The sequence below is a fragment of the Saccopteryx bilineata genome, chromosome 7 (genome assembly GCF_036850765.1).
Source record: "Saccopteryx bilineata isolate mSacBil1 chromosome 7, mSacBil1_pri_phased_curated, whole genome shotgun sequence".
NCBI lineage: Eukaryota > Metazoa > Chordata > Mammalia > Chiroptera > Emballonuridae > Saccopteryx > Saccopteryx bilineata.
This window is the reverse complement of record NC_089496.1, coordinates 65,444,577-65,470,841: the sequence shown is the minus strand read 5'-3', so window position 1 is coordinate 65,470,841 and position 26,265 is coordinate 65,444,577. Positions and strand designations below refer to the sequence as shown.

At 43.5% G+C, this 26,265-nt stretch overlaps 1 protein-coding gene across 3 annotated transcripts in view; it reads left to right on the top strand.

Moving 5' to 3' along the window:
• Positions 1 to 26,265, top strand: part of MCTP2 (multiple C2 and transmembrane domain containing 2) — a 187,758-nt gene that overhangs the window by 129,981 nt on the left and 31,512 nt on the right. For all 3 annotated transcript variants that reach the window (XM_066239372.1, XM_066239371.1, XM_066239373.1), the window contains 4 exons: positions 1,072 to 1,173; positions 1,833 to 1,907; positions 4,139 to 4,258; positions 25,928 to 26,050. In XM_066239372.1, the coding sequence (XP_066095469.1) occupies positions 1,072 to 1,173; positions 1,833 to 1,907; positions 4,139 to 4,258; positions 25,928 to 26,050 (420 nt within the window). The remainder of the gene's footprint in view (positions 1 to 1,071; positions 1,174 to 1,832; positions 1,908 to 4,138; positions 4,259 to 25,927; positions 26,051 to 26,265) is intronic.

The window sequence follows — 26,265 nt, the reverse complement described above, 5'->3', positions numbered from 1 at the left end:
TGACCTCAACTTGAGCTATTGGATTTATTTCCTTTGTATTTCTTCCTGGCTGTCAAACAACTGATTTTATTAAAATCAGTTCCTTTATTCAGTTCTTTAAAATATTTTAGTAAGCTTTGTGTTTTGGCATAATTCTCCATGTACGGAAAAGTTGCAGAGGTCATACAGAGTTTTCATAGACCACTCACTTAATTTCCCCTAGTGTTAACATCTTTCTTTTTTTTTTTCCCCATTGATTTGATATAGAGAGGCAGGGGGAGAGGGAAGGGAAAGGAGAGAAACATCACTTACTGTTCCACTCAGTTGCTCCATTTAGCTGTGCGCTCACTGGTTGCTTCTCGTATGTGCCCTGACCAGGGATGGAACTTGCGATCTCGGTGTGCCAGGATGATGCTCTATTCACTGAGCCACCTGGCCAGGACCTCCCCTAATGTTAACATCTTCTATTATGGTCTTGATATATTCGTTGAAACTAAAAAAAAAAAATTAAAAATTTAAAAATACAAATAAAAGAAAAAGAAAAGAAACAGAAAACTGACACTGTATGTTACTGTGAATTGAACTCTGGTCTTTATTGGAATGTCACCAGCTTTTCCATTGACGTCTTTCTACTGTTCCAGGATCCAGCCCAGGGTGCCTACCTAACACATGCATTTAATCATCTCATGTACTTGGTCTTCTGATTCGAGACCGTTTCCAAGAGTTTCCTTTTTCCCCACAGCCTTGGCTGTCGTGAGAAATACGGGCCAGGAATTTTGTTGAATATTTATTTTCCCTTAATAAACACAAATGTATAACCTCTGATATTTTTGAAGAAAAGTCCATGTAGAAATAGTAGTAATTGATGCCACTAATTTTCCATTAATGTAGTCAGGTATCAGCCTGCTAGCTGTCACTTTATCTTCTTGTCACTTATAACAGCAGTCTAGAATCAAAAGTTGATTTAAGATGGTTTTAGTATTTGCTTAATATTTTCTTTATCTTATGTGAGCCTTCCACATCCTCAACTTCATCAGTTTGATTAGTGTGAACCCCATAGAAAGTTTGTATTTTGTCTATTGCTTGTAACAGATTCGAGATGGACAAACAAATTGTTACGTGTTGAAGAATAAAGATTTAGAACAAGCTTTTAAAGGAGTTATTTACTTGGAGATGAACCTCATATATAATCCGGTAAGTCTAAGTGGGCTGTACCCCTTCTAGTTTCTCTGTGCCTAACGTGAAAGGTGCCCAGCCCAGAGAGATTCAAATTAATGTCAAAGGTTTCAGAATTATTGTGGGGGGCGGGGGGCAGGATGAGAGGGAGAGGGGGAGAGAGATGTGAAAATATTTTAAAACTCAGCCATCAAATTGGTGCTGGCCACTCCAGTTTTCAACTGATATGACTCCTGTTTTTCTGGATCAATGAGAAGAAATGAGAAATGAGATTCTCTGTACAAACAATGTTTTTATAAGCTGGAAGCTGACATTCAAGGTATTACTGATGAAAGCGTAGCTCAGAATTTGGATGTGAAGGGAAGTTTTCTTCTTTAGAGACTTTAGCTTGAGAACTTCATGATCCCAACCCCTGCATTGGCTTAAAATTCCTCCACTGAGTTGCAGACATTCTAGAGGCTTCCACATGCAGTCTGACCCACTCAAGGGAAGCTCATGCAGTGAGACCTCCAGAACCACACGCAGAGCGAGGGGAGGCCATCGTGTCTCTGCCCCCCACCAGGGGCCTGCGGGGCAGACGGTGTTGGTTTCCAGGGTCTTCCCAGTCATTAAGAAGAGAAGGAGGGGAATGAACTCCATAGAAAATACCTCCCCCTTTAACAATGATGTCTTTCTAGGTCAAAGCAAGCATCAGGACCTTCACACCAAGGGAAAAGCGCTTTGTTGAAGACACCCGCAAGTTGTCCAAAAAGGTAGGTCTCTGCAGTCAGCTTGCTGCCTGGCACACTCAGAGTCCGGGACCCGAAGTCCTGTTGTTATTATGTGCTTGCATCTCCCCTCCCCTCCCCTGTCCTCCCCTGTCCTCCCCTCCCCTCCCCTGTCCTCCCCTCCCCTCCCCTATTCTTTCTTCTCCTCCCCTCTCCTCCCCCCTCTTCTCTCCTCCTCCCTTCTTCCCTCTCCTCCTCTCTCTTCCCTGACTTTCCCCCTCCTCCCCTCTTCCCCTTTTCTCCTTCCTTCCCCTCCTCCAGTCCCTCCTTTTCCTTTTCCTCCCCTTCTCTTCTTCCTCCCATTCCTTCTCTCCCTCATCCTCTTCCTCTTCCTTCCCCTTCCTTCCTCTCCCCCTCCCTTTCCCTTCCCCTTTCCCCTTCCCGCTATCACTTTCCCCACCTCTCCACATCTTCCTCCTTTTCTCCCATTCTCTCCCAAAACGAGAGGACTCCAGTCCGCTTGACAAGAAAGGAAAGACTTAAGCTAATATCTACTGGGTGAAGCAGAAGGTGGCTGCCCTCCACTCATCTCCCGATTCCTCCTATGGACAACCCTTCCCAGCCCCAAGCCTATGTGGGCGTTCTCTGATCCACTTGCCCTGCCTCCCTGCCTTCCATCGCGGCCCTCTCTGCCTCTGTCCCTCAGAGTTCCTGGGAGAGGGTCTGTCTGTTGAGTCTGTGGCGAGATGAACCCAGCGGTTCTTGAGAGACGTCCACCCTTGGACTCACCACCGCCTCTCCTGCCATGTTTGTATTGTCTTAAGTTCAGGGCGTGTTGGCACTTCTTGTGGCCAAGGACCTGTCTCACTCTGTGCCCATTGTCCTGCATTCTTCTGTCCTCATTTCAACCAAAAGGACAGATCTGAGCTCACCAGGGGAAGTTTCATATATATTTCTTTTTAAACATAACTTTTACATTTATTATCCGACCCCTCCCTGTTCCTGTTGAGACACCATGCGGGATTTCACTCTGTACCTATTGTTCCTCTTCGTTTGTGTCACAGAGAACAAAGTGTCCCCTTTTTAAAAAGTGTTTATTACTTCCACCCCTTCCTGTGGGGTGCGCAGCTGCAGTGACATAAAGCGGTTAAATCTGAATGGGGCGTCTCAGGCCTTTCTTTCCCACGAACTCCTGGACGCACTGGGGAAGGGCCGTCAGCATCTTCTGCAGGGAGCATCCAGATGTTTTGCTTTGGTCTGCAATAACATCAAGTGTAATATTTATTCTGTGTAATCGGAGTAAACCTCTTATTATTATTGCCTTTTGCTCTGTTTACTTGAAAGTTAAAACCCGAGTCGAGCTAGGTGGGGTGGTGCTTTGCAAACAAATTGAAACAAATCTGCCTGCAACTGGGAGAAAAAACATTTCCTCTGCCAAACACGGACCTCGGCGTGGGGTGGCTCTGAGCTGTGACCGCCCCGGGGGGACTTGGGGCTGGGATCCGGAGCTACGTTAGGACCGACCTCACGTGTCTCTCGCCACTAGGTGTCCCCAGCTGCTAGGCATTCCCTCATTTTCATCAGATTGAAACTGGTACTTCTGACATAAACACCTAAAAGCACTTACTATGTGACAAGCTGGATTCCAAGCGCTTTAATTCCACAATCTTCACGGTTGGCACTGATATCAACCCCATGGTATAAGAGAGAGGTTAAGAAACTGCCCCTAGGTCGCGGAGCTAGGAGCTGGGGAAGGGGACTCCTTTCCTAGAACTAAACTTCGCTCTACACTTTTTCTTCTGGACTCAATGAGTTAGAATACCCGCACATTTCTGCTATGAATTATTCATTTCCTTTTAAACTAAACAAGGTGGGCATTTGCTCTCATTCTCTCTGTTCCTCTCTATTTTTCTCTCTCTAATTCTCCCTCCCTCTCTCTCTCTCTCTCTCTCTCTCTCTCTCTTTCACACACACACACACACACGCGTGTGTGCACACCTGGCTTCGGTAACTATTACCAGCTCAGTTTTGCAATGCACTTTATTAAAATAAGTCATTCTGCGTCAAAGGTGCTATAAAACACATTGGCTTTTCTTTCCCTGGAGGAGGGTCGCATTTCAAAGAGAAGTTTAGAAGTTGTAGGAGGACTTTTCATTTCTGTTTCCTCATTGGCAGCCACACAGACCACAATTTACATGACCAAGCCGCCTGATCTAAGGAGAATGATATCTGGGGTATTCAAATTTAGCTCTGTGTTGTCCATGTCTTTATGTCAGATCTTATCAAGAGATGTGGACCGCATGAAAAGAATCACCATGGCGATCTGGAATACAGTACAGTTCCTTAAAAGCTGCTTCGAGTGGGAGTCCACGTGGCGAAGTGCATTGGCATTTGTGGTAAGCCTCCTTTTTTCATGCGCAGGTTATTTACTTCTGAGATCCAACTCCAGTGCAACAGAGCTTTATTTCACTGCATGAGCTGTGCAGTGAGCCTAACTCAATGAGTTCACACTTGCAAGTAAACTGAATAACATCAGCGGTATCCATTCATTTTTCTTTTTATTTCTTTATTTTTTAATTCAGTGAGAGGAGTGGAGGCAGAGACAGACTCCCCACATGTACCCCAACTGAGATCCACCCTGCAAGCCCACTAGAGGGCGATGCTCTGCCCATCTGGGGCGTTGCTTTGTTGCTCAGCAACCAAACTCTTTTTAGCACCTGAGGTGGAGGCTGTGGCGCCATCCTCAGTGCCTGGGGCCAGCTTGCTCCAATTGAGCCATGGCTGCAGGCGGGGAAGAGAGGAAGAGAGAAAGAGAGAAAGAAAGAGAAGTGAGAGGGGCAGGGAGAGGGGTAGAGAAGCAGATGGGCACATCTTCTATGTGCCCTGACTGACTGGGAAGTGATCCGTTTATCTTCCTAGCGTACATGGTGGCATAGGTTGTTATGTAGAAGATGTCTTTCTAAGATATTCTGTAAGGCAGATTTACCCTTGGAAATCTCTTAACTTACCAAATGTTACTCATTCATATATCACCTCTTGGTAAGTTTAAGAGAGCCAGCATTCTATATAGTTTTAAATGTTTTTGTCATAGTATTATAACCAAGTTTCTTTTTTCTTTTTAAAACTTATTTATTTTAGAGAGAGGAAGGGAGAGACAGACAGACAGATAGAAACATCAATGTGTTTCTGTATGTGTTCCGACTAGGATTCAAACCAGCAACCTCTGCATGTTGGTATGATGCTCTAACTAACTGAGCTATTTGGCCAGGGCATAAATGTGTTTCTATAGTCCCTGCATTGTGTATATTTCTCTCCCCCTGTTCCAGTGAATGCCAGTGTCTTTCGAAAAAAATGATCATTGATAAATGGTCATGACTCAGTTAAGACAGAATTGCTCTAATTTTTCTTTTAAGTGAACCATTCACAGACTCTGATACAAAAAATATTCGTATCACATTGCTTGAGACATAGGTGGTCACTGCATGTTTCAAGCTGTCTCAGCCCACAGAGGAGAACTGCTAATGTACGTGAAATGCGCTTCTCACTGGTAACGTTGGCCCAGCCTTATAAGCGTAATGAGATCACAGAATCTCAGAGCTGCAAGAGAGCCTCAGACCGCCCACGTCAACTCCTGAGAATCTGCGAAACTTGGAAGGACTTGAAAGTTGGAACCACGCACTCACTTTACATCTCTGGGCATTCTCCTTCGCTCGCCCTCGAGCAGACTGGGAGGGTCAGGCATGCGGGGAGAAGGCAAGTCTCCCAACTGCTCATCTTGTACGTTCGGTGTTATCCCAACAATTTCTGTCTTTTGCAAAGATCGTAACGGGTCCTGATATGACGAGTGAGTGGTGTGAGTCGTGATCCTGGAACAGACATGATCACGGGCTTTCTGTTTCCTGTTTCCTATTGTCAGTGCTCTCTCCTATCCGGAAGGCATATCCTCATTAAAAAAAATTAGGCCCTGACTGATTGGCGCAGTGGGTAGAGTGTTGGCCTGGCATGCAGACATCCTGGGTTCAATCCCTGGTCAGGGCACACACAATCCCTGTTCAGTGACCATCTGCTTCTCTTTCCCTCCCTCTCCCCCTTCTCTCTCTCTTCCCCTCTCACAGCCAGTGGCTCAGTTGGTCCGAGCGTCGGCTTCAGACACTGAGGACAGCTCAGTTAATTCGAGTATGGCCCCAGACGGGTTGCCGAGTAGATCCTGGTTGGGGCACATGTTGGAGTCTGTCCCTCTCTCCCCTCCTCTCACTTTAAAAAAAAATTAGCCAGTTATGTTTGTGGGTTTAAGGTCAGTCCAACATTTATGATTCCCAGCTATTAGCAAGTTTACCAGCTCTTTAAGAGGCTTTATCCTTGTCATCGGAGAGCATTTTGTTTGGTCTAGTTAATGAAGAGATTTTTTTATCGCTCCAGGATGCCAAGGGCCTAGGATGGCTGCAGCCTGGACCTGTCATAAGCTTTTCCTTTAGTCTGAAGTTGGTAAAACAATTGATCTTGATAAAAACATTAATGAGGATGTTATTAATCCATACCTGTCTTTGTCCTGGCCTTTGTTGACCCATTCCCGTTCCTCACATTCCCCTGGCCAGAGGCTCCACAGGGTGAGTTCCTCTCCAGCCTTTCTGCCTCCACTTTCTACCTGAATTCTCTTAACAGCCTTCCCCGTGTGACTCTCGGCAGAAAAAGACACGATTGGTGGCTTCTTCCCGTCAGCGCCCCAGCCCGCATCTGAGAGAGTGCCCTCTTTCTTGGATTTAGTTTTCTGGCACTGTGATTTTTAGAAAAACAGATCTGTTGCCCTGGGTTCTGTAGGAGAATGACAGCGATGATTAATGGGTGGCTGGCCTGATCTCGGGAAAGATTGCAACACATGAATAGAAATAGGTTGTCTTGTGTGGGGACTTCTGATTGGGTAGGAGCTTTGGCAGGGGGCCACCCTCTGTCCCGCCTGTTCCCTCTGTCAGGTTGTCCCCTCTGCAGATGCAGTCTGCCACGTCATCCTTGAGGATCTCTGAGGCCATAGAGTGGAAGATAAAGGTGGATCTCCACAGTGTGATGTTACCTAGGCCCGGGAGCTTGTGGGAGGTCCCACCACTGCGTGGGGGATGCTTTCTATGGATATGATTGCAAAACTGCAGAGCCAATTAGGAATGAGACATGCACAAACTCTCTCTCTCTCTCTCTCTCTCTCTCTCTGTGCGTTGTCCTGAAGATATTGGAATGGGGAGTGCTCACTTAAATGTGTGCTTTTCAGTTTAAACTCTACGCCTATCTCACATTTTACATTGACCGCCCATGGTGCATTTCAGAGGTACTGCAGCTCCGGAGGGGTTTTACCTCCATTTGCCAACAAAGTGTGATTTTTATCAGAGAATGTTTTTGTGACTGCAGTTCTGATGGGTCATTCCAGGACGTTTTCTGCTCTTAAAGCAAGAGCATATAAGAAAACATTTTTTAGGGTAAAATTTAAAAAAATATATTTTAGTCTCCCCTGTTTTGTTGTATCTTTTTGAGTAAAATGATGCATAGCCAAGCCTCCATTTTTGGGGGGAAACATCTTGCTTTTATGGGTCTTGCCCACAGACTCACGTTATGACCACTGTGGAGTACTGAGAGACGGTGGTTTCATGCCTGGGGACCGCTGTCGGCTCTAGCGCTGTGTCCCTGACTCCAGCTGACTCCATTAAGTGCTGTCCCTTTTGCAAAGGGTTGGATTCTCGGGTGGCCTGGACCAGAGAGAGAGGAAGGGAGGTTGTGACCCTTAAGTCTGGCTTCTTCTCTTCCTTGCTCCTCTCTGGGGAGTACCCTGTTTGTCACCGACGTTACCCACTGGTGTTGGCAGTGGGAGCCGCGCTAGCAGCACGGACTGAGGGTGGCAGGGTAGGGATTTGGTTTCCACTTCTGTTTTGTCAGATAACATAAAAGAGCCTATCAATATCATCTTAATGTCTCTGTTTTCAGATGATACAAAGCAGGAATGTTACAGGATCATGTTTAGTGTATTCTGGCTGTTAATTTTAAGACTTTGTAAAAGCAAAGCATATATTTTCCGAGGGCTCCTTTGGATGTGTGCAGGAATACGTCACATCTCGATGAGAGCAGGATTTAAAGAAAAGCAGCCTATTAGGATCTAGTCCACGTGGTGGCTAGGGAGAAGTGGATGGACCAACATGAAGTAGTGTCTCTCATTAGGCGGTCTAGGCTGAGACCTCCCTGACTTTGGGGCTAACCCCCATTCCACATGGGAGGGGGGGTCGTATACCAATGCTAAGAGGAGAACGTTCTCTTTAATTCACTGATACCTACAGTGTGAATGTTGCTGTATGCTGCTGACTTCATTGTTATTCTAAGAAATTAAATCTGACCTTTTTTATAGTGGCCAAAACCATTCCAAATCACACTCCTTACAGGCTCAGTGTTTTGGGGAGGATGATTATGGAAAATCTTGCTCATTGTGTCATTTAAGGCTTTCTCCTTCCTCTGAGTTTTCTAGATATTTCACTCTGTCTCTGTGTCTCTCTCTCTCTCCCTTCCTTCCTTCCTTTTTTTTTTTTTTTTTTTTTTAATTCAGTGAGAGGAGGGGAGGCAGAAACAGACTCCTACATGTGCCCGGACTGGGATCCACCCGGCATGCCCACCAGGGGGCGATGCTCTGCCCATCTGGGGCGTTGGCTGTGTTGCAACGGGAGCCATTCTAGCACGTGAGGCAGAGGCCATGGAGCCATCCTCAGTGCCCAGGGCCAGCTTGTTTCATTGAAGTCTTGACTGCGAGCAGGGAAGAGAGAGAAATAGGTTGTCTTGTGTGGGGACTTCTGATTGAGAGAGAGAGAAAGAAAGGAAGGAGAGAGGGAAGGGTGGAGAAGCAGAAGGTCACTTCTCCTGTGTGCCCCGACCTGACCGGGAATCCAACACAGGACATTCACACACCAGGCTGACGCTCTACCACTGAGCAACCGGCCAGGGCCATTTTTTAATTTGTTTTTCTATTGGGTACTTATATGTTGTAAACCTCAGTAGTATCTATAAAAAGACCCAAAGTTACATTATGGCATAAATGCATTAATATTTCTGTGTGACAGTAAAGCTTTTACTTGACAGATGGCATCATCAGAGGATTATTTTAAATAGCGAAGGTCTCCAAAAGCTGTAAAAAAGGATTGCATTTATGTAGTTTCGTTTTTCTACCACTCTCTCAGGCACACACCTATTATATCAAGTCAGGCAAGTCTGTGAGGGCATTGATGGATTCCTTATTTTATTAAATTTTTTCTTGGACGTTTGATGTTAAAAGTAATCTAAATCTACCATATATCAATGGACATCTTCATAAAGCTGTGATTTTCACATCTGTGACTTTTTTTCCTGAATTTTTTTTTTTTTTTGAGTGGAGAAAAATGAAGAACTTATTCTTCAGAGTTGACAGGGCCTGCAATAGGATACATAATTTCAAGCATCAATCAACCCCCCTCCACCCCAGGAAGGTTAAAAAATACAGTTCTCCGCTTTCTTAGTGATATTCCGTATTTAACAGAATTCTTTGTGTTTGGATCTTGGAATCTAGAGAAAAGATTTCATAGTAAATTTAAAAGCAATAGCAGCAGTAACAGAACTGATCCTTCCAATAAACACACACACACACACACACACACACACGCACGCAAAAGGCATTTTGGAAACAAAAAATTTCTCTGTTGAACATTTTGTGAGTACAGTTTAGAAAAATGTGTTCATACGAGATTGTGAGCACTGGTTCTGTCTGCGTGCCCTTCTGTGGCCCAGAGAACACGCAGATTGAATTGACTTTGGTACAAATGACAACTACAATGAAAATTTGTTTTCAGGTGGGCTATTAACGTCGTGCTGGTCCAACGTGTTTTTGATGCTTTTGGGTATTTGTGTGTTCGCTGTGTCTAAAAGATTTACTTTGTTCTTTAAGTTCTATCACCAGTTGATTCACGACTCGACGTACCTGCCTTTCATTAAAGTTTTTGGTGAGTGTTTCTGCACGCACCGGAAGTCACAATGACACATGCATAGCAGACCTCGCTGCCTGTTTAGTTGGTGTTTGTGCAGTGGGAGCTCAGAGATGAACTGTATTTCCATGAAGCTGAAAAAAAAATTAACAGTTACACTAAACCTTTTGCCTGAAGGAGATGATCTTTTTTTACACATCTTAAATGTATATAGATATACTTATATCTGTATAAGTATATACAGATATAAGTATATCTATATGCATATATAAAGAGAGGGAAAGAGAGACAGACAGACATAAAGGGAAGGAGATGAGAAGCATCAACTCTATGTAGATATATGCATATATATGCATACACACACACATATATATACAAACACACACATATGTACATGCACACATACAATGCTTAAAATATTTGACAGTCTATTATTTGGTTTATTTAACATTTAAGATGATTTTCCAAATCTTCCTTTCCACAAAGGACTACCTGATAGACTTTAAAAATACATTAAAGTTTTTTTTTCAACATTTTTTTTATAAGAACAATCCATTATTTCAAATGGTGATTTTAATGTTTTACGACATAATTGCACCTTCTATTGACAACTTCTCAGGCATTAACTAATTATGCCACTTAATAAAATTACAGTAATTGCATTAAAAGATTATCTGTTGAAAATTTAAAAGGACAGCCTTAACTGTTTTAGCATATTTTCATTTTTATATTTTCAGCCTGATAATTGAATTTTCCTTCCTAACAGAATCCTGGCTATGCCAACTGAAATCGGTTGGTATTTTGGGAGCATCCCAGTTTCGACCTAGTAAGCACTGTCAGACCAGTGAACAGTTAACCCCTTTTGCATTATAGGTTTAGGACCTGTATGGGAACCCTCTGTCACTATGGTACCTCCCTGAGCTGCCTGTTAGAATGCACTTGCAAGAGCATTTTCCTGCTTTCTGTGCATATTCCAGTAAGGAACCATGGTCTTTTGCAGATTGCAGGGAATTCAGTCTAATTTTACTGTCTAGAGAAACTCCACTACCTTTTATTTTTAATTTTTTTTTAAAGAGGGAGAGAGAGAGGGAAAGAAAGAGATAGACAGGGAGGAAGGGAAAGAGATGAGAAGCATCAACTCATAGTTGCAGCTCCTTAGTTGTTCATTGATTGCTTTCTCATATGTGCCTTGACCAGGGGCTCCGGGTGAGCCTGTGACCCCTTGCTCAAGCCTGCCACTGTGGGGTCACGTGCGCAATCCTACACTCAAGCTGGCAGCCTCGAGGTTTCTGCATCCTGGGTCAGCACTCTGTCCACTGCACCACCACCTGGTCAGGTGAAACCTTACTATGGACTTGAACTCGATCCTAATTTGAGATCTTAAATCATAAAGGGAAGATTCCAGTGATGACATCACTTCTTGACCCAACCAATCCTTGACCACCTTCTCCAAGTTGGTTCGCTTTCTCTCTCCCTCTCCACAGCCGTTGCTTGTCCCGCGCCTCATGCGCTGTGAGGTGCTGAGGTACAAAGGGGAGATTTCCGTACGAAGCAGTCTTTGCTCTCACCCCCTCTCCCCCTCTCTCCCCTGCACCTCCTTGGCTGTGCCCCTACTTTCTCCGGCTCTCCTCCCTTGTCTCATATTTGAAGCAGGGGAGGTGACCTTTGAATTATTAAAGCACACCATGAGAAAAATTACATTTTTCCTTTGGAGATCAAATTAGATAATTAACATAGATATATTATAAAAGTTTGAACTGAGCTCCAAACGGTGGGATTTATGATCTGATCTAAAAGTTTGAACTGAGCTACAAACGGTGGGATTTATGATCTGATCTAACTATTGGTAGTCGATGGTGTTGCTCTTATTTATAACTCAGAGGAAGGCCTCACTAAAGTAAGTACACACACACACACACACACACACACACACACCTGCTGCTTTATTGCAAAGGGTGGTAATATGAGGCCTTGCCAACAGCCTGTTCAAGAATGTGGTGGAAATGTAATATGCCATGTAATTAATGTTCAGGAGGCAGCTACTTCTAGGTTTAATCAGTGTACACGGAACCACCGAACACAGACATACATGAGTCTGTATTTAAGGCTATGATTGTGCTTTCTATATTTGACCTAATAAAGTAAGTTTATCGTATCAAAAATAGGCCAGTGATACCCTCTACCCTGGCTGGATAGCTCGGTTGGTTAGAGCGTCGTCCCCGAGCACAGAGGTTGCCGGTTCGATCCCCAGTCAGGCACATACAGGAGCAGATCTATGCTCCTGTCTCTCTCTCTCTCCCCGCCCCTTCTTCTCTTGCTAAAATCAATAAAATTTTTTTTTTAAAAAAACAGGCCAGTTATAAAAACAGTTGTAGGGATGTAAAGTTCAGCACGGGGAATATAGTCTATATACTATTGTAATAACTATGTATAGTGTCAGGTGAGTACTCAACTTAAAGGGTGATCACTTCATAAAGTATACAAATGTCTCGTCACTATGTGGTTCACCTGAAACTAATATATAATATTGTATGTCAACTGGAATAGGAAGAAATGTTAAATCAAAGGGATTATTTCAGTGACTGAATACTTCAGGTTAATATTGTATGCTAAAAAAAAAAATGATTTTAGTGTAACATGGTCATATGATGGAAGGATTGTTGTAGGACATTGTGGAGTACAGAATCACCAAGGCCCAGTCTCTGTCTTCATGTGTGTCCTTACTACTGCGGTAATTTGTGTTGGGTACACAGCAGGCATCTAAGCAGTACTTTGTGCTGACCATCCGGTGGTTACCAGCTAACTATTTTCTCTTGGCCTGTGGTCCCCATCAGAGGACAGAAGGCAGAGACAACCTAACAGCTTCATCAGAATCGGTGTCCGAGATGCATTTGCCTTCCGGCCATTCTGCTCATTAGCACCCTGCTAATGAGCAGAATGACCGAAAGGCAGCCAGCAGCCTGCGACCTGGGGACGGCCGGCGGAGGGGACCTGGCAGATCTCTGATGTGGCTCCTGGATCAACAGGTCTGGGATCTGGCGAGATTGAATTTTTGGTTTTCACAGACCTGAGTCCTTTTTCTCCTTTCCCCATCTGTTTCTACCTGTGACATCTGGATGTGCCGACATGTTGTATGATGCAAAAAATTGAAAAGAATATTTAGAAATAAAAGAGATGGAGGAATGGGAGGAGAGAGGTGGTGAGGCTGGAGTCCGGGGGGGGGGAAGAATGTGTGAAAACAGTTACAACCAATTTCCTCTTCAGTTTTGATCTGTCGCAGAACCGTGCTCAGCGCTTGTATTTCTGGCTAATTTGATACTGCCTTTTTTTGTGGCCCGAGCTTTGTCATTTGTTCCGAAGCTGGCATTTTGTGAGTCTAGGTGGCTGATCTTTGGGGATCCCCGTCAAGTGGCGTGCGCTTTCTTTGGCCAGCTGATGGCCCTTGTGTGGCTGTGTGATGCAGGTGGGGGGGTAGCTTGTAATTAGACCGACCACAGGTGACAGTTACAAGAGAGCCTGGTAATCATCTCAGCTGCCTGATCTCGTGTTTGTGGAGAGAAACGTCCTTTGTGGTCTGGAAGGGGTTACTGTGCCGGGTTGTACTTGGCCGTTTGACTTAGGATTTAAGAAAGTGTGTTTGCCTATCTCTCCTCCTATTATCCTGGGGTTGTGTCATTGGCTATTTAATAATAGACCTAATTTGAGGAGGGAGGATTTTCGTTGGCCTGATATTCTAGGTTTCACTTTTACAAAAAATAAAAATAAAGAAAGATACAGACATTAAATCAATCTCTGATTCAATACATTACCGTCTAAGCCAAGGGTCGGGAACCTATGTGGCTTGCAAGCCAGATGTGGCTCTTTGGATGGCTGCATCTGGCTCGCAAATTTTTAATAAAAAAAATAATGTTTAAAAATATAAAACATTCTCATGTATTATAATCCGTTCATTTTTTACCGCTCATGTTCATGGTTGTGGGTGGCTGGAGCCGATCACAGCTGTCCTCCGGGACAACACCAAATTTTTATTGGATAATGTGTAATGTATACAAGTCGTTGTATGGCTTCACGGAATTACATTTTAAAATATGTGGCGTTCGTGGTTCTCTCAGCCAGAAAGGTTCCCGACCCCTGGTCTAAGCCATGTTTCTCTGCAGTGTTTACTGACTTTTACTCTCTCTGGAATTTTCTTCCAACCCCAATCCATATTTTTCTGGCCCTTTATCATGATTTTTTCTATTTCCACCCAAGCTTTTTAAAGTTCTTATTTCAACTTATTGCTAGAAATGCTTCATTATGTCAAGAAAATAAGAAACAAGAAAAAAAAATACACTTTTTAGCTCAATGGGTGTTGAAACCAGACCCCCATGGCTACTGTTTTAATGGAAATGCGTGGAGCTCTTAAGAATTTAAACCAGAGGCTCTTTCATGTTCATCCAAAGGCTTTGGTAGTGATTTTCCAAAGGCTTTATGGCTTACGACAGCAGAGGGTTCTCAGCCCCTATGCCGTCGTATCCTCGGTGGGTCACTTTTGTGGTCACAAACTTTGAAATCATGGTTTTAATTCCTGAGTATGACCTGCATCTACACACTCTCTGTGGATGTATTATTAAACTTTAAAAACCACATTTTCCCTTGAGCCTTACATTTGGAAAATGTAGGTCTGTAGAATTGCTACTGTGGGGAGGGAGGGGGCAGGTAACATACCCTGGGGGATGAAACCCAGCGTGGTACGTCAGGTGCCTGCCCCATCTCTTGCTGTAGAAAAAGCTCTTCCATCAAGACTTCATGGGATCCTGACGATGATGGTACAGATGATGACACCATAGTGATGGGGCCATGTTTTCATGACACGTGTAGTGAAATAGTATCTTTTACGTGTGTTTGTTGTTTAAAGAGCACAGGCATGCTAAGTATGAATTTGCAGACAGGCGCCATTTTTTTTTCTGCTCTGGTATAAGCCTGGTACGTGCAGTTACAAACTTTTTTTTTATAAACTAGTCCACAGCCAAAGCTGCACTGAAGTCCTCACATTTTTCATAAGGAAATTTTTGTATGCCAGTTCCCTCCTCAGAATTCTACTTGGCAAAGTGGACAACCTGAGGTGTGTTTAGCTGTTTAAAAAGTAGCTAGCTGCCCGTGGCCTTGGTCAGTTCGCTTCTTTCAGGAAGTTTCCGTTTGCATTTCATTGGTGGCTTTTTCAAACTTTTGCTAATAATGTACCTATTTTCAAAAGAAAAATAATTGATTATTTGGAAATCCAACATGCGCACACAGAGAGAGAGAGACAGGATCAGACAAAAGGAGGAAGAAGAGAAGAAAGGGTAAAGGGTAAAGAAAACACTTAGCACAGGGGTCGGGAACCTTTTTGGCTGAGAGAGCCACGAACACCACATATTTTAAAATGTAATTCCGTGAGAGCCATACAACGACCCGTGTACTTGACGCATTATCCAATAAAAATTTGGTGTTGTCCCGGAGGACAGCTGTGATTGGCTCCAGCCACCTGCAACCATGAACATGAGCAGTAGGAAGTGAATGGATTGTAATACATGAGAATGTTGTATATTTTTAACGTTATTATTATTTTTTTTATTAAAGATTTGTCTGTGAGCCAGATGCAGCCATCAAAAGAGCCACATCTGGCTCATGAGCCATAGGCTCCCGACCCCTGACTTAGCAGATAGCCTGACCATTGCTCAAGTTCACTTAAGAATAGTCCTGCAGGTGGCGACAGAATCTTATAAATAATGAAACTCCCAAAGGTAAATTCCTGTGGACTACTTCTTAGGGATTTTAAGTTCAGTAATTTATTTTTAATTTGATATAGTCATCTACATGCAGAAATCCTTACATTAGTTTAAAAAAACAAAAGCCCCCAAATTTTCACGTTGTATAATCGCCAGTTTTATAATCACGTTCTCAGTTGTCCTGTGGTGTGCCCTTTTTTCTGTGCAAGGGGTGAGGTCCAGATTATTGCTGAGCTGGTACCAGTTTCCTCTGGCAAATTAACATGTTAAACCTGATTTTCTTCTTTCATTTTTACTTGATCTGTAGTCAAAATTTGATGCCTATGGAATTGGTGAGGTTTATAAAATGTTTTGCTATTGAGTGTTAAGTTGCTTAGGCATGGCGTGTGTGTGTGTGTGTGTGTGTGTGTGTTTGTGTGTGTGTGTGTGTGTGTGTGTACACAGGCACATCTCCAAATCAGAGCATCAAGTCCATTTGCTTCCAGAAGATATCTCTTTCCATAACTAATTATTGAAGGTTTGTTTTAATCTGAGCATGATCACACATTTCTTGAAAGCTATTGTACCCAGAGATAGAATCAAAGAGTAAACAACTTCTTTTTAAAACATGAGAAAACTTACAGTGGAGATGATAACATTTTCTTCAATGATTTTTCTTGTTTTTATTTTGGACATTAGATGTCAAAGCACAGTTAGATCATTTAGTAGATCTTTCTTTCCTGCTTGTTAAGGTTCAAAAGTTCTCCAATTGCATTTTGTGGATGTATATTCCCTGGCTTTTTTTTTTTCTTAAATTTGGGTCAGAAAGTGCTAACACGTAAGTGATTTGCTTTAACATAAAGCTAATTTTCGGCTTTCTTCTGTTCTTGTAGTCTTATTTAAAAAAACCTTTGCAGTGCACCTTTGCTTGGGGAAACTGCCTTGATTCTAAGAAACTGTAATTATTTTGGATTAAATGCTTTAGGCTTTAGATACTGAGTGTCCTCCACAGATGACTGTGATGGTCTGGAACAAATTATTTCAGTCTTGCCTCTCTTCTGAACATTTCACTAAGTCTCATGGTGAAGTTCAAAACCAGTAAGATCTTGTAGACTATACTGTTGGATACAGAATTTCTTACACTATGAGGGCGGGGCACAGGGGAGACAAGAAAAGAAACCTCCTAACCCTCTCATAATCTGTTCCAATTGCTATTCCAATTACTCACGATGGACAAGAGTAAAAAGTTAGTCGGACCCTCGGAAAACCTATTTTGCTGCCTTCGTATAAAAAATATTTAGTTCTTGGCTCTGTTAGCAGAGGACCAAAATCTAATCTATTAAAAAAAAATGTATCGTGGTAAGCAGTTCTTGAAAGTGTTTATAATAAATGGTGAAAGCCAAGCTTCCGCTGTGAGATTAGCAGTCGGAACAGGGTGTGTTCGTCAGGAAATAGGTCATTGCCTGATCAGAGCGTCCTGCCCCTGGCCCTTAACCTGCAGAATAAATGAAGATCTAAAAGCGTGAGCAATGCAAGGGGCTTATTTGCTTCCCACCCACCCTCACCCCCCCCAGCCGCTTTCTTTTGCATATTGCAACGTTGTTTATCACACACGATGTTTTCCTCAATGACTCCCTCATGAAGCTCATTTTATAGACAAAAACAGCCAATGTTTTGAAGAAGTCTCTACCCCATGCCCTTGGCTGACCAACTGACCTGTGCATCTGGATGGAACGAATTCGCTTTTACCAAACGGGAGTTGGTAGCTTGAAAAAAAAAAAAATAGTAAGAGAATTGTGAAAAGACTGTGCTTGTTCCAGAAGTCTGGGCTCACTCTCACCTTCATCTTAAAAGATAGAAGAAAGACTGTTGAGGAGGATTATGGTGATTTCCCTGCTTTTCTCTTGATTGCAGTCCAGCCTCAGAGCTTGTGGACAGCAGGGCTCATGAATAATGCCGTCCACTTGGAGGATACCTACAGTAAGGCAGGAGTGACTAAGAGATCAAACGTGCTTCACTAAAAAGCCTCAGGGAAGCATTATGTGTCTGAGGTCTGATCTATTGTTGGGAGGTCACAGAGTGTTAATGCACTCTGCAAAGATTACACTCCCTCTCTAATTGCTCGGACACTTCCTTAAAGGATTTAAACAGTCAGGAGAGGTGACGCTCCTTGTCAGTTTTTTTGTCTTCTGCCTGCCTGTGGAAGTTTATCTGTCTTCCCACGGAGACCAGGAGACCACTCCATCAAGTCACCCAGCCAGTATCAAAGGCGTAAACCCAGGGGTGGAGAGTGAAAGCAAGGGGGAGGTGTTATTTATGGCTCTATTGGCTCTATTATTACTTGCTCTTTAAATGCTTTGCATTCCATCCTGGTGTTTACATTGTGAAAAGGACAGAGTATCTGTGTTCCAAAGGGGGGTGGGTGGGGGCTGAGAAGAGTCCTAGGCTTCTTCCTTTTGACTTTCTATCCAGTTTGTTTACATAATCTTTTCTGAATGCAGTAAAGCCCAATGTGGCATTTTTGCATTTAGGTGATCTTGGTAGAAAGACTTTGGGAATAGTGAACTGAAGCATTTGCCCTGTGTTGTGTGTGCATGTGCACACACATAAACACACAGAGTCACTCTGTTCTGAAATGTTTATCCTGCATCAGGCATGTACAAGACCAGCCCCCTGCACAGGACCCGGTAGCTTTGTCCAGACCATCGTTGTACGTTTCAAATGTTGTGCAAACACATATTTCAGAAGCTCCCTTCTCTGCACTGGAGAAGGCTGGCTGGATCCTCTGTGTCCAGAGATGACAGGAATTTTATCGGACTTTGTGTCTCGTCTGTTGCTTGGATTATAACTCAGTGTTTTCTAATGACACTGAAAAGCTTCAAGGAAGGTTTTACCTCTTCTTCACCGTGGCTCTTTGGGATCTAATGGGGATCTGTGTGTTTGAGAGAGCATTTTAGTCCCTTATATGTCTACTCTGTACTGCTGCAGGAACAGGGAGGACAAGCTTGCATTTCACCCTGAGAATTTTCCAACCACTTTGAACAGTTGCATCTTTGAGAGGCATGAATTCCTCTCGGAATGGTTCAGATTGCTAATATATGTAGCCTAGAGCCTGCAGTATAATACTTATGTAGCTTTCTTGGGAGGGTTTCCTGTAATTCAAGAAGGTAGTCTGAATGATGGTGTAGGAGATTTTTTTTTTTTAAATAAATCCTTGTGGGTCCCATGGGATTTTCACACTTTTCAACGGATGGTGTTGTGTTCTGCTCCTACTGTATAGTGTTGTCAGGGTATTCATTCTATGTGTGTCTGTCCTGCGGACTCAGAAAATGACAAGAGCAATCGCTAGAGGGAGAAAGTACACATCCGAATCCACATCTTCAAAAGGGAATTTCTCTCGCATCTCCCCTGTCTCCGGCCCCTGCTCTTGCGAGGACTGCCCCTCGCCCTCTCTCTGATGGCCTGTTCCCTCACACTGTCGGTCGATTAGACTGAATGTTTCATCTGTATATAAAAATTAAAAATTCAAACAAAAATCTGGCTCACATGAAGAACAGGCCCTTGGGGCATATGGTGCATTATGCATATTCGTTTAATTACTAGAACACTTGGGATGGCTTCCCCTTGCCCTTGCTTTCAACTTGCAAAGTTGGATCTCTTCTCTTGCCCAGAAAAATGTAGCCCAGAATTCTGTTCTGAAGGAGAAAAGAAAAGAAAAGGGGAGGGGGGAGAGCCTTTGAAGAAATTATTGGAATTCACCAGAAGGAGGTATGAGTCTCCGTATGAGACTGATGGAAGTAGGAATTTTTCTCTTTCTCTTTTCCTCTTTCTTTTTTTTTGTCTCCTTCTCCTTCCCGTTTCTCCTGCTGCCTCCCCCCCCCCCCCCTGCTCCCCGCTAAGTTTTTTGTGATTGGTTTATATGAATGTGAGATCTGGGAGTTAGATTTCAACTGCATTTCTCCCGAGCAACTGAAGGCTCAGGACGACGAAGCTGAGTTTTATTGGATAGAAAGGGGACTTTCTATGAAAGGGTGACTTCAATTGATTTTTCAGGGCTCACAGGTGGGGATCGTTTAGAGATGCCCCAGCCTCAGTGCCCACTCCTCCTTTGGACTGCACATATAATAGCTTTATTAAAATAAACCATTTCCTGGCTTTGCCGTCACCTGAACATCTGCCTGTTGGTTTTTAAAGGGCATTTTCAAATGTTTTCATTCTGTGCTTAAATGGACCAGATCCATTTAAGCCGAGGAAGACGTTCTTTTTTTTTTTTTTTCTCCATGTCATCAAACTTAGCACTTTCGTGTTTGAAATTAGACATAAACATCGTTGTTTTGGGGAAATGTGGGGGGGGGGTTGTTGTTTGGAACACATTTATTTTTACAATGCAACAGATTTTTGAACATAATAGGCCAAAAATGGACTGTGGAGTGGCTGGGTTCGGATGTGAACTTTTGTTTTGGTGGTCCGTCCAGCAATGGTGTAAGTGAAGGCGTGAGTGGGTGTGCGTGCGCGTGAGTGTGCACATGTGCACGTACATGCGTAAAGACCGTATTTGGGGTTTCCTCCTGGTTTATGGTGTTGTCTCAGTGTTGTAGGAAAGCATTTTGGACTTGTCCCATTTACATTCAACTCTGGACTCCTGAAAGCATTTCTAAGGACAGGACGATCCAAACTTCGGCATCATTATTTGTTGATCATGGCAAGTATCCATGGCTCTGATACAAACTCAGTTTTCTTTTTGATAACACAAACAGGTAGTCTGTCTGAGTCACAGGAGCCCATCCAAGACATCGCTGATCCGATCCCTAGAGGAATTGTACTTGGTTATGAATAGCACCGCTCGCTCACGAACCTCTGTCGGAGGGTCCCTGAATTACCGCACCGCCAGGGCGGCAAGCACGTTGAGTATGTCCAGAGCTACCGGGGGCTTCTTAATGTGAGCTTACAGCAGCCCTGCGTCTTTTAGTGCCAGAAATCAAGCTCTAAGTGGAGTAACTTATTCCAGTGGCAGTTGCTTTATTCTGTTACTGAACTGATGCTAATTAGATACACTTGCCCTATTACTCTAGAGCATTTCTGCCGTGTCCGATCTGACCTAGTCTTTCTGCACACACAGAGGAGTAAGTCGTAAGTGTTAAGTTGAAGCTTTTAGGTGCAATTGCAGCCCGATGCTCATGTGCCCAGAGTCAGAGGACACTTTCAGAAGACGCTCTGTCCACTTAGAGGACAATTAGAGCCCCCAATGGACTCCTACCACAGGGGCACCCGTGGTGCCAACGGTTACGCTTCAAGGAGTGAGCGAAACACTTATCGGTACATTCAGTGGAATTTTTTTCTTGACTTCCTCAAGATACCCAGCTTTATGAAGAATAAATAAATGTGTGAGGAGTCTTCTGTCCCTTCCTGAATCACAGCAGAGAATCTGCAAATGGCTTTGAAAGATGCATGGACCCAAGACCCATGTTCAACTGCTTAGTCACCAGCTTGAGCAAAGACACAGAATGAGGAATTGATTGTCTTGAATCTGGACCTGATGTTATGGTCAGATTAGGGGAAAAGGCCTATGAGATGCCTTCCTTTTATTTAGTTTCGAGTTTTTCTACTTTTTTAGTTACTTGACCTTAATGAGTGGTGTGGGATTTTTACTGAATCGTGGATGAGTGTTTGACTTCTTCCATCTACATAAAGCCATCAAGGAATATAAAGTGTAGGCTGGCCAGTAGCATGATGCAAACGAAGGAGTTTTAACTAATGTCTCATATTAAAAAGAAAATAAAGATTATGTATTTAGTAGGAAGCTTGTGTATAAGTACAGGTTAGAAGCATTCCCCCCCCCTTTTTTTTTTTAAATCTGATAGTACATTTAAAAAGGGGAAAGGAAAAGTCAACAAAACTACATGCTTAGAAGAATGCAGGCTAAAAGCCACTAAATTGTATTTAATATTAGGATTCTCTGGGCCTTTTCTAGATAGAATTCTTCTAAAATCAGAATGGAGTTAACTATATATTTTTAAATTTATTTTAGAGAGAGAGAGGGAAGGGGAGAGGGACAGACAGAAACAGCAGTCTGTTTATGTTTGTGCCCTGACCGGGGATCAAACTGACAACCTCTGCATATCGGGATGGTGCTCCAACCAACTGAGCTCTCTGACCAGGGCCCAGCTATGTTCTTCATGGAAATGTTCACTATGGTGTTACTGTGAAACTGGCAGATTGAGAGTTATATACCATGTTTATATAAATAGTCATAGAGCATCATAAAAGTAGAAAACACACAATCCAGGTGTCTTTCTGCAAAAGCACTGGGAATAAACTACCCACTGGGTCTTTGCCCAGTTGAAGCGTGGGGATGGAGTATTATTGTCTCTAAGAGACAAGGAAAATCACCCAGTTTGACACCCCCCCCCCCCCCCGCCGAACTCCATGAACTGGCCAGGTCACTCAGTGTCAAGTAGACATGGACGAAGACAGTGCCAAATGAACACCAGAAATAGTATATTCTTACGCACCTGGATCTCAAGAAAACCAACAGTTTGGAAATTACACATTGTGGCATCCGGCGCAGGACTTAAAGGAGCGGGTTGAAACGTGAAGGATTTTTTGGAGGACGGAGAGAAAAGTGAAGGCCAGCCAGGACAGGAGTAGGCATTTCAGTTCCGACCTTGATCTGAGTTGACGCTTGCCAAAGCCTTCCTTCCGTGATTGGTGTCTGTACTCCCGTACCTCTTCCTAGCTGGAGACTGAACCTTTTCTAATTGCTCTACCTGTGTTCACTGCTGTTATATTATATACTCCTTTCTTAGTTTTCTATTGCTACCATAACAATTACCACACAAGTAGTGGCTTAAGACCACAATACACTCCTTACCTTCCAGCTCTGGAGGTTGGCAGTCTCGCGGACGTCTCACGGGGTTAAAATCAAGGCAGCAGAAAGGCTGTGTTTCATTCTACTGGTCCTGGAGAGTCTGTTCCCATTTCCAGCTTGTTGAGGGGCTGCTCACATTCCTTGGCTCATGGCCCCTTTCTCCATCTTCACATTTAGCCAAGGGCACATTGTTAAGTTCTCCCTCTGGCCTTGCTTCTGCCTGACAGTTTTTCCTGACTTTCTTTTTTTTTTTTTTTTTTACAGGGACAGAGAGAGAGTCAGATAGAGGGACAGATAGGGACAGACGAACAGGAACGGAGAGAGATGAGAAGCATCAATCATCAGTTTTTCCTTGCAACTCCGTAGTTGTTCATTGATTGCTTTCTCATATGTGCCATGACCGCGGGCCTTCAGCAGACTGAGTAAACCCCCCCCCCCCCCCCCGCTCGAGCCAGTGACCTTGGGTCCATGCTAGTGAGTCAAGCCAGATGAGCCCGCGCTCAAGCTGGCAACCCCAGGGTCTCGAACCTGGGTCCTTCCGCATCCCAGTCGGACGCTCTATCCACTGCGCCACCACCTGGTCAGGCCTGACTTTCTTTTAATGCCTCTTACACTTTTAAGGACTCTTGTGGTTACATTGGATTTGATCAGATAATCCGTGATGATCAGACTCTTAGCAACCTCAACACCATCTGTAAGCTTAAAGCCTCTTTGCAATGTAACTTAAAAACCCTTGCTGTTTCCCCATACAACTTCCCACAGTTAACATCTAACATTTTTAAAGAACCAACAAAACCCGGCCCTGGTCAATTGCTCAGTGGTAGAGCTTCTGCCCAGTGTCTGGAAGTTCCAGCTTCAATTCCCAATCAGGGCACATAGGAGAAACAACCATCTGCTTCTCCATGCCTCCCCCCCCCCCACATTCCTTTCTCACAGCCCTGGCTTGATTAGTTCAAGTGCATTGGCTCCAGGCACTGAGGACGGCTCTGTTGAGCCTCCGCCTCAGGCACTAAAAATAGCTCCATTGTGAGCATGGCCCCAAATGGGCAGAGCATCAGCCCCAGACGGGAATTGCTGGGTGGATCCTGGTCAGGGCGCATGCAGGAGTCTATCTCTATCTCTCCTCCTCTCAGTTAGAAAAGGAAGAAAAAAAAAGTGAACAAAAACAAAACAACCCTTTATTTTCTATAAAACATCCCTTAGCCTCCCAGACCAGAGTGGTCTTGTTCTGTCTTCTGGGCAATTCCAGTTTCTTCCTAAACTTTTCCTCAGTTTCTCATTTCCTTCCCCCTTGCCCATCATTCAGAGCGCTTTGCTACCAGAATTATCTAGTCAAAGATCTGATTCTATTATTATTTCTCTGTTTAAAAATCCACAAATTCTTCTCATTTAATTTACCATTACATCTTCAACTGATGGCCATGACACATGGGTCTTTCCACTAACTGACCCCCGGCTCAGTTACCTGACCTCCTCTTCTGCCTCATCCCCTCAGGATCCAGCTGGTTGGGATGTTTTACTGTCTCCAGGCATGTGAAGCCTTTGAAAATTGTTATTGCTGTCATGTGTTTGTTTATCATTTCTTTCTCCTACTAAACTGTTAGTCTGATCCACCCTTTCCTACTCTGTACCATCAGGACAGCCAAAGTAATAAGCGAGGAAGTGTCTTCTCATTGGACTAATGAATGACCTGAGGGTTTTTCTACACAAATAAACTGGTGAAGTAGAGACCAAACAAACTTCATCTCCCAAGTGGCTTTCTTCTTGCATATGTCACTTGTCCACTTGACTGGGACCCAGTCGTTCCACGGCTTTAAGAGGCAGGCTGCTGCTGCTGACTCCTCACTTCTGAACCTCTTTATATCTGATTTGCTTGACTGTGACATTGGGTTTGTTGGCCCTGGCTGGTTGGCTCAGTGGTACAGTGTCAGCTTGCTCTGTGGAAGTCCGTGGTTCAGTTCTTGATCAGGGCACACAGGAGATGTGACCATCTGCTTCTTCACCTCTCCCCCCACCCCTACTTCTCTTCCTCTCCCATAAGCCATGGCTTGATTGGCTCTAGTGAGTTGACCCCCGGGTGCTGAGGATGGATCCACGGCCTCCACCTCAGATGCTAAAAAAATGGCTTCAGTTGCAATGGAGCAACAGCCCAAGATGGGCAGAGCATCGCCCCCTAGTGGGCTTGCCTGGTTGATCCTGGTTGGGGCGAATGCGGAAGTCTGTCTCTCTGCTTCTCCTCCTCCCACTTAAAAAAAAAATTCAGTGTCTCGATAGGCTACTATGTGTAATAAAAGAAAAGCAACTAATCCTTTTCTCAGATTGGTTGAAACAATGTATCAAGTGATAGGACTTGACAGGGGTTGCACAAACTGTTAGCTTTTATAAGCCAACAATTACCTATTTGAATAATATGTTGAAATAAATGATGCAATTTACAGTGCGATCAAAAACAAACAAGAAATATATAGTAGCTAGACAATTTTTTTTTCAATGATAGGAAAAAGTTTTAGTAATATTGCTTTTGGAAAGGAAGATGTAATATTTAAGATGTAATCATTTCCCTCTTCTAAATTGGTAAATGACAATGACTTTTTACAGCACTTAGGAGCTGACAGCTGATAACCACATGTTATTCTGTTATGTCTTCTGGACCACCTGTGAGTTTGCAAAGAAAGTGAGGCTACAGTTTTGAAATAATTTGCCCAAGATTTTACTCCTGCCTCCTGAAATAATGACCATGTGTTCTTTTCTTATTTTTTTTCCTGCTAATTAGTGTGTTTCTTGGAGGCAGGGCTACATCTTATTTGCATGAAAGTCTCCTGTGACCATTACGGCATAGACACTTGGGTTCAAACCCAAGCCCTTGCTTGTCCTTTTTATGGGAGGGGTCACAAATTCAGAGGCTGATAGAATCTGGCGGGTGCTATGCATACCCTGTCTGATGTAGACAGTTTTAGCCCATCATTTTCTTGGGGCTATCCAGCCTTAAATTTGGAAGATTTTAAGATTTTTAAAGAGAATGTGATTTTTTTTTTTATCAACTATTTGGATTTTTCAACATTGGTAGCCAATTTAAAAAGTAATCCCTTTCTGCAGTTGAAATAAGCCTTATGTTGGCAGAATTTGGTCTGTGGCCTCTCTGAGACCTTGGATTTTTGTACACCATTCACCTCTATTCTGGTCCAATAACTCAAGGAGCAAGAAATTGAATAGGGCTGATAGTGTAATGGGGTGTCCACATGTAGAACTGCTGTATCTGTCTATTCTGTAGTGTGATGGGCCAATTCATTTCTTCCTCATTCGATCGGTACAAAAATGGTGTTAATCATTACACCTGTGTGTGTGTGTTAACCGTTTTGTAACTATTGCTAAAAGCTATTATCATATATAGCGAGAGTCCTGGATTTATCCGGAAGTCAATGAGTAGGCGTTTAAGATTGTTCCCACACTGTTTTCTCAAGCTGTGATTTGGTCTTGTCTTCCAATCAGGTGTTCTTGGTCACGGTCTGGAATTTTGAACTGTATATGGTCCCTCTGGCGATGCTGCTGCTGTTGGTGTATCATTTCCTCAGACCCACCAAAGGGAAGGTTGGCGGCGTCCCGGGCAGCCAAGTGAGTGAAGGTTCCACTCATTGTGTTTGAATAGAACCCTAAGCAAAGTAAAAAATTCTATCCTGTTCGATTTTGCATTGTTTAATGGAGTAGGCATGGGCCTAAATAATGAGGGGCCTAAAGATGCTAGAACCATCTAATAAGTAGCTTTAAAGTACAGATTCTTTTAATAACTAAGTTCCATAGAGGTACAGTTGAGGGAAATTTTTACTGAG